General features: G+C 32.9%; 1 protein-coding gene across 1 annotated transcript; it reads right to left on the bottom strand.

Annotated features, from left to right (window-relative positions):
* Positions 1-2,968: 2,968 nt before the first annotated feature.
* Positions 2,969-3,271, bottom strand: LOC133284812 (small polypeptide DEVIL 13-like). Its single transcript, XM_061481915.1, has one exon. It carries the CDS (start codon positions 3,269-3,271, stop codon positions 2,969-2,971), a length of 303 nt encoding a protein of 100 aa, XP_061337899.1.
* Between the last annotated feature and the right edge of the window lie 11,393 nt (positions 3,272-14,664).

Genomic DNA, 14,664 nt, shown 5'->3' with positions numbered 1-14,664 from the left:
AAAAATTATATTATGTATTGTGAAGGTATAATGTGTTGGAAATGAGTGAAAATGGATGAGTTAGTAAGAATGCCTAAGTAAAAAGGACTTGGTGTCTAAACTCAAAATAGGAATCTAGTGGAAGCATTCCTAGGTGTTTGCAAGTTGTAAGGAAGTAAAGAAAATGTATTGTAAAAGAGAAGGATCTTTGGAAATTTCCCTTATAGGATTTGACCTATAGGGTATTTAGGGATATATTTTGTACATTTTATTTTAAATAAAATGTGTTGTAATAAATTGTAAAAAAAGTGATGAGTTTTGAAGAAAAATAGCATGAGTTATGTTGAAAATTCCTCAGGGAATGTTTGATTAAATTAAAGAACACCAACGGTTATAAAGATGTCTAGACTTGTGTATTGGCATAGGATTGGCAAAAATGTAAAGAAATGAAAATAAGCGATAAAATGTATGCTTTGGGAAAGGATCATGGCATAGTATCATTTTATTGATTCTATTGTAAATTCTTCTCTAGGTGTGCCTAGGGATTGAAAAGGAGTGGAATTCTATTGAAGCGATATAAATAATTTGTGCAACAAGTAAGGGTATCGGTAAAGCTTCAAGAGGTAAGCTCTATGTTTAAGGAGTCTTTTCCTATTTGAGTGCTCCACCATAGTTAGTGAACTGTAGTTGGATTGTATGACTGTTTTGATGCTTTGTATAGATGCATTCATATAAAGCTATTTGATAACATGATATGTTTTGTTCTGATATGACTTTTGTAAGATGATTTCTGTAATAATCTCTGGCCATTGATTGTATAGTACCCTGATGTCCGCTTTGGGGTCCTCCCTCGGGAACACGTGCGTTGATTTCCGCTTGGGGTCCTCCCTTGGGAATGACGGCGCACATCTCTGATATGATATGGATATATGCTCTGTTCTGTTATGATATCTGTTATATGTTGTATTCGTATACTCTGTATCTGACTTTCATGCAGGAGTGAGCCTGGGGTATGGAGAATTCTCTATAAACCTGGAGCTTATTGAGATTTGTAATCTCACCCCTCGTTGGGGCCATATTTTCAGGTGCCCAGATTCCCGGTGAGACCTCTCTAGGTAGGGACACGACCAGTGGCTGAGGATTTGGACGGATTGGATTTTGAGTAGCTGTAGGCTACTTCTATTTTGGAGTGCATTTATGATTTCGTATTTTCTTAATTGATAGATCATGATGTTAGATCCTTTATTTTGTATATGGCCTGTATATGTTTTGTACATGCCTGTCAGTTTGATGCATGTACATTTGAGTATTCAGGCACGTTATATGATGATGTAGTATTCAGATATGTTTACGTTTTGGATTGCATGCTGTTAGATATAGTGGCACGGAGCCAAGTTATGCATTCGCCCATGGATGAGTATCTGATTATATTCGCATGACTGGTACTTCTGGATTGATGTGTTGTATAAACTGTTTATCAGGAAATGTTTCTGAGTGAGATTGAAAAATCCCCAGTTGTCCGAATTATAGAGGAAACTCTGTTCGACTTTCGTTTACGTCGAATGAGAATTTAAAAAGAAAAAGAAAAAGTTAGCTTGTATTTTCATAAGTTAAGTCTTCCGCTGTTTCTGTTTATATCATATGCATGTTAATTGAACCGGCTCGAGGCAGGGATGTTACATACGAGACTCATATAATCATGAGGTCATGTAAGAAAAATAGAGAGAGAAAAATATACTCCACACACTTTTATGTATATGTAAAAAATAATTTTATTTTCTATGATAAACATTAAACTTTTTTAGTAAGTGTTTCTCCATTTAACCTTTTTCTTTACTCAACCCTGCCATATGCATTTTAAATTTGTTTGTAAATATGTAAAGAGTCGTATTATAAATTTACAAATATGTTATCTTTTCTCATTTAGCGCCTGTAAATGTGTATTTTGTTAAGGTAACAAAATAAGTAATAAGAAATAATATTTAAAAATAATTATAAATATATATATAAAAAAGAAACTAGCTCAAAATGAAAACACTAATCCAAAAACTTACTAGGAAAGAAAGACTTCATAAAGAACAATATTCGGTGTTGAATTTATGCTATGAGGTCGAGTATACCTCATTAATTTCCTCCCCCCCACCTCCTTCGCAGATATAGATTTACAACTACTTAATTGTGATTTTTCACATTAAGATGATTAGCTGGTTTCGCCTTGAAATTGACTCCTTCCATTTTAGTTGAATCTTCCATTTGATATTATAAGGTCTAATATGGATGAAATATTAATTGAGAAAAGTGGGGACAGATTTGATAAAGAAAGATTCCACCTTTACAATAATACTGCCGTCAAAGTCACATATGGACCGCACCTAATTACCTTCTCCACCTCAAAGGATATCTAACTTCAAACTGCAAAATTTTCCTTTCCGAGAGTGTCATATTCTTTTCAAAAAAAAAAGGTGTGGTAAGTTACATAATTTTGAGTGAACAAACCGGGTTTTGTTTCTTGTAGGTGAAAAGAAGAAAGAATGTAGCTAAAAATGCAGATCCAAATACTATCATTTTTATAATACGCTTTATCAAAAGTATACCCTTTCCTTCAAAACACACCCAAATAGAGAGAGAGAGAGAGAGATTTAACGCATGAAAGCTTTTTGAGGATCTTGTACCAAAAGTGAAACAAAGTTTTAGCAGTTCTTAATGTTGAATAGTTATCCCAAACAATATATGTGAGAAACAATAATCAAACGCATAAAAGTGCTCTGCCTGCAGGGGGAAGATTAATCTTATATATTTCTAACAATGTGTAAATCTTATAACTCATCTTAGTTAACTCGTAATTACAATAGAATCTATAATATTGAAGGGTAAAAAAGAAAAAGAAAGATCCTCATAGATCAGAAATCAAAAATTTGTCCAAGTTGCAACTAAACCCATAAAATCTGATCTGTGCAATAGACTTTGTTCTGCTGTGAGCTTAATTCTTTCAAGAATCCCCATGCTTGTGCCAGCAAACTAACATAGCCACACACCTTCTCATGATGTAAAATCTTGCTTTCTGTTCCTTAGCTAAATTGGTGCATTTCCTACCGATAGATGGGTTCTTCTGTGAATAGCTCCTAGTAAGATTGCATTTGGAGGAAGATGAACTCTTTTGTGATAAGCTCCTCAAGAGGGGAGAGTTTGAAGTAGAGCTTCTTGTTGAGCAACTCCTTGAGAATAATGACTTGGTGTAGGAGCTTGAACCACCTGTGTCCTTCTTTGATGATACCTTCCTCTTTTCATCCATCACAACAAACAGAGGAACTCTAATATCCTCCACAACTAGCTTCCTCACTGTGTGCCTTATCGTTTGTGTGTGTGTGTGTGTGTGTGTGTGAGGCGAGGAAAGGAGATTGTGATAAGAGAGATGAAAGTTAGTGGGACTATTTAGGTATATGTTAAGGGTTCAAAAAGATCATCAATGCTTGCTAGTATATTCTGGTCAGCACTTTGTTTATATAGCCATATATACATGTCCACTTATTAGTGCTTATATATTTATATATAAAAAAATGATCTGTTCAATAATAAACACTATGAGAACATTTTAATCAACTATCTTTGTTTTCTTTATTTAATTATTTACACTTTCTTCCGCATTTTTCACTGTGGTGGAGCTGATACGTTAAACCTTGTCCATTGAATTGCCTCGGATATGCTATGATTCTTTTTGGAGACACACCATCTTGTACGGTTCCAAAATGGGCATTCACATATTAAAATCGTCCCCTGTAGACAATTGTTAGCTGCTTCTCGTGGAGGGTTGTGCGCCTTGTACCTCTTACTACACCACACCAGTTTGTTCACAATTTTTTATTTTTTTTTATTTCTTTTGATATTTTCTACTGTTTTTGTTTTGCTGTGTTCAAAGAAATAGTTTATCTCTGGAGCCTTCCAAATCTGTCGTCACATTATACTTAGTGAGAGTGTGATGTTTATTTGATTTCACATCACAACACTATATAGTGCCCAATTTGCAGTTATAAGATGCTCTTCCTTCAGCGGAAAAAAAATGTGCACATGGATGACAGTACTCTGCATCCTTGGTAGTCAAAAAAATTTGTTTAAATTAGAAATCTTTATGATTATATTAAGATACAAGTGTTCATGATTCACATCTTATTCGTATGAACGTGACTGTTGTTTTGTCAATTGTCACTGAGGAAATTGATTTTGAATTTTGCTCTATCTTTAAGGGTTAAAAAATCTAAATGATACGATACAAAGAAGACAATATATTCCTTTAATAATTTTCCTTCCCACTTTTTTCAAAATTTTGTAACAGCATTTGTGACAAAGGAAGGTAATAAATAATTGGCAAGTGGATGATATAGGGTCAATCTTATGATCACCGCAATAACATAGCACTTTTTCTTCTGCCTCTTGTCCATGGATTCGGTGCTAAAGCATCTTTTTCTCCCTTTCACTGATCAATATACATAAATATAGGTTCCTATTTTATCTACTACTTATATTTAAAGAAAATACACTGCATACAAAACCTATACAAGTCGATATTATTGTTAATATTGTGACCATAAATAACACCCTTATTATTGTGCTCGATAAATTAATTATTATGTGCTTGAATTCACGGGCACATGGCATTGCAACTACGTAGCTAGAGCAGTGGTTAGAATAGTGAAGCAATATATATTCAGATTTCAAAATTTTCAATGTGGACGTTTTGTCTGAATTTAATATTTTCAACAGGAGGGTCCCGCTGAACTTACCATGTGAGGGAATTGATTTGTGTTATTTATTCTTTTTTGCGTTAATACTTTAATGGGATTTGCCGCTCTTAGTACTGCAGTTACACAGTGAAGTTATAATAATATATCATACGTGTTAAATAAGCAAGAAAGAAGAAATTGGAAGATAAAATTTCAAAAGGAAGGGATATGATATGCCCATCGAGAAGGAATCTAATGATTTCGAAACAAACTTTTGTTTTGAAGATTATTTGACTGGTCAAAAAAACTTTGCAATCACATGCATTCTAAGCATCATTATCATTGGTAAACAAAATTAGTGTAAAAAGTACATACAGCACATTTTTATTTTTATTTTTTTTGGTTGATTGGGCATACGCAGGACTATTTGAGTCAATGTGAAACAAGTATTTTCCTTCTTTTTGAGGGCTTGACTGGCATGCACGCCAGTAAAATTCGAGCCTGTGATGCTTTCTGAGGACCCTGTCCCTTTTAGTACAGCACAAATTCAGCGATTTTGTAAAATTTTGAGGTACCCAGAAATGCAGCCAATTTATTAAAGGGTAATATTACTCTCATGTAACATGAGAGTAATTCTCTCATGTTACAGAGAGAATCCAAATAGGGCCCGTTATTTAAAAAAAAAAAAAAGAGCACAATTTTTTGAAGTGAGAGAAAAGAAAATAACTACCCCATGCAAAATGAGAATAGTATTTCTCTTTGTTAAAAACTAAGATGTGCAATCAACTTAAAAAGGAGTAAGAATTGGGGTTGGTCAAATGATGACGTGGATGGTCAAAAATCATGTCAAGTGGTGTACTGCGGCTGGTGTAAAATACACCTCTCCCCATTTATTTTAAGAAAAGAAAACAAACAAGTATTTTGTTCTTCCAATTATATTAGAGTTTTTACTTTAATTTTAAAAATAATTTATCATCAATTTAGTTCATTAGTTATATAACGTGCTTAATTAAATTCCTCTTTTTTTTAATAAAAGAAATGAGTGTAACCAAACCTTAATTTAGGAATTAATTTGATGACGGAACCTATAAATAAAATAATGAATTGATCAGCATGAAAAGGCACAAATCCAAAACTAGATTAAATATGGGCTCATTAGAACTTCAAATACCGGTTGATGTTTAATAAAAAAATTCTAAATTAATGAGTGATGATATTAATATTAAAAAAATTTAAAGATTAAAATAATGACAACCTAATATTTTTATTAATAAAATAAAAATTTAATAGAACTAAGTTTCTCTATCTCTATATCATTAAATCAAAGGAAAAAGTGTTTTTTCTAGATAATTTTTTTTACAACCTTAAAATGACGTGATGTTGGACTTTTGGGGAAAAAACATTCAAACTGTTTTGAGAACTTTATTTTTCTTTTTTGCAACATAAATTTTTCAAATCATCATGTATTTTTTTTTTTCCCCTAAACCCCTGGTTGCTCAAAATAACTTCATATAATTAATAGGAGATACAATTATAATAAACCATCAATTAAATACGTAATATCATAGTTTGAAGATTCAAAATCCAGTTAAAATGGGAAACGACAACCACACAGCTTGAGGATACACTTTGAATTAATGGGCCTTTAGGAGCATGGAATTCCCAATTTTTAATTCCAAAATATTCCATATATTGATTGAGATGTTTTGGGTATTGAAATGGTTTTGCTGGCCATGTCGGCCGGGGAGTCCCACATGCAGACATGTGAGCTGCACAAGGGATGGTCAGGTGGGGAAAGATGGAGCAATATTACCTCTAAATAGATATAACCTTTATTCTCTCACAACACTGCGTACTCTTTGTAAATGTGACACCAAAATCATCACAGGGCGTTATACTATTTTTTTATCCTTTCTTTCTTAATTTCTTGTTTTTTTTCTGTTTATTTGTGGCCGAGATGACCAATACTAAAATTAATTTAAGATATCATATTATACATTGTTGAGGTTCATCGTAACTTACCACTTAGCAGGCATTAGTCAATAATATATATATATATATATATATATATCTGGGACAGATTTGATTCTGCATGTTGTAGAAACGTTGTTTGAAATTAGGAGATGTTCTTTGACCACACACCAACGGCAATATCAATATGGCAATTGGCAAACCTCTAAAATGCAAAAAAATATAGAATACGGAAACGGGAAGTTTTTGTTGGAAATCGACAATCACACAAAATCGAAAAAACAGAAAAGAGAAAAGAGATTGACACGATAATTTATCCTGATTCATCCATTATAGGTGACGTCCAGCTTGTCTGTACTATATTCACCGGATTAAAAAAACCCTAACATCAGCTATTCATGGGCCCAAACTCAAACTACTAAGAAAAGAGAAGGACCCAGTTGCTTTTTTGCTGACTCCGACAACAAGCGCCCCCATCAGTATGCGAAGTATGAGCCATGCCTAACAGTTTTGAGAGATTAATAAAAAATTAAAGCTGTTAAATAATTTTTTATTTATTTATTTATTTAAAAGAATAAAAATAATAAGGATAAAACTCTAAGATCATTTGGTCATAAAAACTCTAATAGCTTGAATTAATTATCTAAAAAATTTAATCTCTTAATTGAAAATACTTAAATAATTTTATACCTCCTTAATACCTCTAACAACGTCGTGTTCTTAATGTGTTTATCATAGATACTGAGACCATGCTTGGCACATTATTTTTAAGCTAAAATTAAAAAAATAAAGATAAAAGTTGTTTGATAATAATATAAAGCTGTTCCGGAGATTTTGAAGGAAAGAAGATGAAATAATTTGTTATAGGATGAATTATTAAGATAAAGAATAAAATTAATAAATATAAATTTAAAATAAGAGTAAAACTGAAAATTAAATATGAGAATTCTACAAAACTAGTATATATATTAATAAAAGCTCTTCTCCGGAGCCTTTAGCTTTTTCTTTATTCATTATAACAAAAAAAAAAAAAAAAAAAAAATTCTATAGTAAGAATTTTTGTAAAATCGGTTAAATTTCTATTTATGATAAGAAGAGAGTATAAAAATAATACTTTTCAAATAGACATCGTGTTGAGTCACAAAAGAAGCAATTGATGATAGCCGTGTCCATCGGCCTCTCTCTCGCATGTGGTTTGTTGGAGGTCTTTCAACACCATTACCATAGCCACCTCCTTCAATTCCTATATATCCTCTCGCCCCGAATTGCGTTGCATTTTTCTCCTCCCATTAATTAATTATTATTTAGATTAGAAGATATATAAAGTTTATTGCTACCAAAAGGAAAAAAACAATAAGAGAAAAGAATATCAATACAAATTTCGTAACCTCATTGTGATTTCCCTCTCCTTGCATCGCAACAACATGCACATTTACACGTGCATGATGTATTTCCTAAAAAGGAATAGGTTCACATTGCTACTGTCTTGGCTAAGATAACTATCTACTTTTGTTAGTTAATTAGGGTTTAAACTTTCTCACCACCACGTACGATAGACCTACTGTCTGTGTTCCTGAAATAATTAGAAATAATGAAAATGTATCAACAAAGACAATTGAAGTTTCTGATGGAGGCGCCTGTTCCATCGTTAAGCATAAAAGTTTAATTAGTTAATGATGTCTTGCTAAAACTTTATTTCCCTGAAGTGTTAATCAAAGTGTTGGCGAGATATATAATTGATACCATTGTAGGAACTATAGGGTTTATGAGGAAGCGGTTTAGGACCTAGTACATTGGTATGCTTACCGAATCATCCTCGTTTCACAATTACCTCTTGGTGCACAGGTCTCGTGTAGAATCTTAATTTCTTTGTATGATTCCTCTTCACGAACAGCTCACCTCAGCGCCGCAGCACGAACAACCTCCTTGAAGCTAGATTGTGACAGATCTTCCAGACTATGTCTCAAGGGGAAACGAGAAGTGTGTGGGCACTCTCTCACTTTCAGGGAGATGACCTTACCTCAGCCTCTGCAACCATCAAGTAAAGACTAGAGAGGCTAATGACTATAAGCGTAAAATATATATGGGTTCCAAGAAATCCTAATCCTAAACAAAATGAGCTTTAGATTTCTTAGACTCTTCTTACACTCTGGACTCTATTGAGCTTTAGTGAAAGAACAAAACCCAACAACCATATGTATTAGGAGTTTTAACTTGATCTATATCAATGTACACGATCAGTAATGTTTAATTTTGATACATTATTAATGTAAAATAATTTAATATTATTATCATATAATTTTGTGTTGATACATTATTGGATAAAAGTGTAATATTTTTTTTTTACACGGACAGTATATCAAAATTAAATTCACAGTTATATATCATATAACTGTGCTATGGTTTTTTAACAGTAGGTTTTTAAATAAATGACACATTATGGTTCATATATAATATAGAACTCTTTATACTATGAGTAGATCAAATTAAATCTATATATTCCAATCAAGTCGTAAAATACAGACAATAGAAGATTTTTCTGGTCCTAGAGGAAAACCTCACTCTGAATAAGCCTCTCATTCACAATTACGAGAATTATTCCTTTCTAGTCACCGTGCAAACATCAATCAGTGGCTTCACTACATTTTCAATTGAAAAGGATTTAGCAGCATAAAAGTGACAAAAAGCTGAACTAAACCTTAATATATAATGAGGTTAATATTTCTCCGGCCACTTAAATAAATTTATCATCTTTTCATGTCAGTGGATAAATTTTGAAAAGTGACAAAGAAAAAGAAAAAAAATAATTTTAATATTGTAACTATATATTATCCATAATACATATATAATTAAAATGAATAGCTTAAGATAAGTTTATCTCAAAGAGCTGAAGAAATATTTTTGTGGAAAAAGGTTTAGTTTGCTTTGGCTAAAAGCCGATCTAAATAATTTTAAAACGGATAACGCTAACACATAATAAAACTAACGCATCTAACTGATAATCTTGTATTATGCACACACGAAGCAAAGAGTGCATGCTAAACAGATAAATGTTATATTCTATTAATATGAACACCTTTAAAAACACACACACACACACATATATATTTGCCATCCATTTAAAGAAGCCAACTTGGATATACTCAGCCCAACTTTCTAAATGCCCTCCATATATTTCTCTTTTGGTGAATTAATTAACTAGGGATGACACCATCTCTCTGACACTAAGACCCAATGACGGTTTTCCAATAATTTAATTATACACATATGGGATCTTTAATGCTTAATCTAGATAATCTAGCCTTTAAAGAGGATAGCTTTTCTCTTCATGAAAGTAGCTAGATTGATGTAACCCAAAAAAAAAGTAGCTAGATTGAGTTTCCCTTGGTGATTTTTAAACACTCTTGTCACCTTATCTAAGAAATATCATATATTTTTTACTCGGAGATATATAAAATCATTAAGATAACCTCACCTATTAAGTTTTTTGGTTGAATTGATTCTTTATATGGTATGAGAGCCTCGTGCCCCAGACTCGATCTTCACCGCTCCCAATTTTCTTTGTGAAATTTCTTAGCATATATAAGTTAAGCCTAATACATCATCCATTTTTTAAATTTAATAGGCTCTCTTGCGAGGGGACGCGTTAGAGATATATAAGATCACTAAGGTAACCTCACTCAATAACTTAAACTTTTGGGTTGAATTATTTCATTACCCCTACGTTGGGCATTTTTACATAGATAGAGTAATTCATGCCAGAAGAACAATATGTCAAAAGCTAAGTTACAGAGAAGCCAAGCCCACCACATTCATAAAGGATCAATCACACACTAACACAAAAATACCTCCAACTGTTTGTAATATCATAGGTACCACCCATTTTCAGGAGATAAAAAGCACTAATTGTTCAGACAAAAAAAGAAAAAGAAAATTAATTGGATAATATAAAGAGACAATATACGACACTAATGGGATTCATGAATTCTGGTTTTCTCTATTCAGTAACTGGAAAAGTTGGAAGAATACTGTGAAATCTTTATTTTTCTGATTCCAGGTCCTCTAGCCAGTTAGCAAACACAAACAAAAGCATGAATAATTAACAAAACTGATATGTAGACAAATATATATATACATCAAGATCTTTTACCTTGATTAATATCCCTCATTGCATAATTCCTTTCCTTGATTTGATCTGGATCAGAAGTTCAACAAGACCATACTTGTAGTCATATATTTGCTGATGCAGCATCATCAAGATTCCCATTTCTATGATGAAACTTCAAGAGAGCCAATAAATGTATTATATGTAGCCCTAAGTAAGCAGTGTGAATCTTGATGATGCTGCATCCGCAGATACTGACTGTGTTCTTGTAAGTAATCATGGTACATCTTTCTCCTTGAATATCCAAGTTTGAAGATAACAAGCAAACACCCTGAAAAAACAGGTGAAGCAGGCAATTAAGAAGAAGCTAAGAGAGGAGGAAGAATAATAAACAATTAATAACACAATATTAAGTTTATTAATCCGCCATATATATTGAAAAAACCATCAACTTGATTAGAAACCTCCCATCCCGGGTGACAAGGCTTTATAACCAGCACCGAAAGTTGATTAATTAGTGAACAAGACAAAAAGAAAAGCCTAAGATTAATATGAGAATATCTATATATGTACATGAATTAATTGGGATTTGAGTAGCTGCAGAGGATGAAGGGCAAAAAAGTGCTTTAAACATAAGCAAAGAGTTATAAATCTTGCCGGTGACCTTAGCATGATCCCAAAAAACAGAACACGCCATGGATGAACATTCGCAGTGTCTCCTGAGAGACCCAGAGGTCAGATCCTAATACCTAGTTTTCTTTCCAACCAATTATATACAGATACAGTTGTTGAAAAAATAATATGAGGTATATGTCCTACATATATTTCTAAGCTAGTAGTTATCATAGAATTTTTCTTCAATATTAATGGGAATTTATGTTTAGGAGGAATCACATATATAAATAGGAAAAACTACAGACTAGAACAATATTCCCACGCATTGCATAGCCACTGGGCATAAATGTGACATCACATGACGAATTGTCTTTGCCAAATTTTCAACAACTTTAAGCTCACTTTGCTCTTTTAAAACCTTTTATTTAATATCTTTTCAAATTTTTAACCTTTGTTGTTAATTGAATTTTTATTTTATTTTTTTGCCCAAGAAAAATTTACAAGACTCTTAAAGAATATTCATCTTCGATTTTACTTAAAAAGTAATTTGTTTATTTAATAAAATTTATTAAACAAATAAATCTAAAAGTGTAATCAAATAATTATTTTTTTTAATATAATCTTTTAAGGGCCTATTTGGTACAGGGTATTATTTTGGAATCCTTGGAAAGTGGGATTGAGAAAATAAATTTTCCACGTTTGGTACAAGAAAAAGATAAAATTCTGCTGGGAAAATTTTATTCTTATGATTTTGTTTTTAACTACCGATTGCCATTGCAAAATACCATCTAACTCATGGAATTTTTTTTCCCACGCGATGGAAAACCTGTCACTCTATTTTCAGACCAAAATACCCTCACTCATTTCCATTGCCAAGTTCTTCCTTTTCTCTTTCTCCATGGATATTTTGCGGGTTAGAGCTTCGGAGAAGTAGAAGGCAACCTGAGCCCGACAGAAAGGACAGGTAGAGCGGGAGTCGAACCACATGTCAATACATTCGTTATCCATTTGAAAAGAAGGATGATAGCAGAGAGGATGATTTTGCCGCTGAGACTGTATCCCTTTGCATCAAAGTCGTTGATTTTGCGTGTGGATTCATCGTTATCCATTTGAGTGAGAAAGTAGAAGAAAGAGAGAATGAAGAATAATTAGGGAAAAAGGTTTCAGTTAGGTTTATAGAAAAAGAGAAGAGTGAAACTATAATGACCCCCACCGATAAATCTTTATTATAGAGATTGACTTTGAGGATTTAGATGTTAAATATGTGTTTAGAATGTGATTTTGTATAGTTTGGCACTTTTCGCAAAAATCTCATGAATAATGATTTTCTGCTGGGTATTTTGTACTGTTGTTTAAACAATCGGTAGAGTCCAGAAATGAATATATGATGTGATAAGTATATGAAAGTCAAATATATGTCAAACAAATCATGTTTAGACCAAAAATGATAAGGTTAGAAGTTTGACGGTTTTGCGTGCAAACAGTGCATAGTTAGTGATTCACAGTACATTTAGTCAAAAACGGTGCAAAAACCCAAATGTGAATTGCTAATACTGTTCCTTAGGGAATAAAAATGAATGTAAATGAGCTCAGAAAAATAAAATTAGATTTGATTTGATGAATTGTGATCGTTCATGGAGTGGGAACGACGTTCGGTAAGTTCGAAAGTCGTTCCCATGGTGGGAACAACATTCAGCAGGTTGTTCCCATAGTGAGAATGATGTTCGGTAAGTTGTTCCCAAAGGGGGAACGACGTTCCCATGGTGGAAACGACATTCCTAGGTTAGGAATGCCATAAAGTTACTTTTAGGAGAAATGGATAAATAGCCATTTAATGAGTTATTGACTTTAGTTAATTAAGCATAAGTGAATAAAACATGGATAGTAGGTCACTAAAAACATAAGACACTATCAACTATCTTCCTCCTCATTTTCGTGGAAGCCATGGGAGGAAGAGAGAAAAGCTTGAGAAAATCATAACTTGAGCTTCACTGGACGAAATCGAGTCGTTCCAAAGCCAAACTTTCTTAGAATTTTGAGAGGAACAAAGCCCAACCTTTATTTTCATGTGAGAAGCATTGTAAAGAGAGATTGCTCCCCCTCAAAGCTATGAAAATGCTCAAGTTTTTAGGATTTTGAGTGGTTTGGAGCTAATGGAAGCTTGAAGAACATTCCTCTTTCCATTCTTGGGTGATTAGTGGTAAATAAATCCAACTCTTTTCAAGTTTTCATGGAGAAATGAGAATGCTAGATTTTGGATGAAAATAACAACGTGAATAATGACTTTGGATGGAAAATGGATGGTTGTTCGGTATTGTTTCATGTTATAGAGTTGTCCCTAGTGACATTGTGGTGGAGGAACACCCATTGGAAGCAATATTTGCTCAAGATAAAGATTCTTGAAATTTTACCAAAAAGGGATAAGTTGTGTTTAATGAAAATATGAAAAATTGTTAGCCAATAGCTTAAAGTTCCTTGTGTTGTACGAATTGTTGATCACCTTTACACATTTGCCACAGGTTGCTCTTCGGTGAAAGTTGGTGATTGTGCTCATTTGAGCTAAAGAAAAGAATTGGAAGTGTACATTTGTTAGAGTGAGTGTTTGAATGACTCAAGGGTCAAGTCAAGAGTATGTTAAGCTATGAATTATGTGAAAACGAAGAGAGGAACTCCTTGCCTTCCTTGTATGTGGCTTCGGCCATATGAGGTTTAGGTAGGTTAAGATGTTCTAAAATTTGTAATGAGTATTTTAGAGGCATGGTTATGTCCTTATAAGACCCTATGTAAGCATGAAACCATATGGTTGCTTGTTGAATTAGTAATCACCCTAAAATGATTAAATATATGAGTTTAAGAATTATGGCCTTGACTTGTGGGTTGGCATATAATTGGCATAAGCTTTGAAGTAAAGATGTATGCAATAAAGTGTGTGTGTGTGTGTGTGTCTTATATAATTATATAGCATTGTACCATTTTATTGAGTTTTGTTTTGGATTTCTCCTCTAGGTGTGCCTAGGGATTTCAAAATTTTGGATCCTTTTGGAGGAAGTTAAGTAACTTGAAAGACAAGTGAGCGGATTATTAAAGCTTCAAGAGGTAAGCTCTATGTTTAAGGAGTTCTCTCTTATCTATGTGCTCCACCATGGTTAGTGGACTGTGGTTAGTATTCTATGTTTGTCTTCTGATATTTAGTATAGATATATTCATATAAAGCTATATGAGAATATGATATGTTTTGTTCTGATGCGATTACTGTAATGATTCTTGGCCAATGAA

Source organism: Gastrolobium bilobum, unplaced genomic scaffold (assembly GCF_033153095.1).
Source record: "Gastrolobium bilobum isolate Gb01-03AN ecotype WA unplaced genomic scaffold, APGP_CSIRO_Gbil_v1 utg881, whole genome shotgun sequence".
NCBI classification, from domain to species: Eukaryota; Viridiplantae; Streptophyta; class Magnoliopsida; order Fabales; family Fabaceae; genus Gastrolobium; species Gastrolobium bilobum.
This window is presented reverse-complemented; position numbering and strand designations above follow the sequence as displayed.

What these genes read in the sequence shown, in the direction of transcription:
- LOC133284812 (XM_061481915.1), bottom strand. Translation starts at nt 3,271, where the DNA reads ATGGATGAAAAGAGGAAGGTATCATCAAAGAAGGACACAGGTGGTTCA.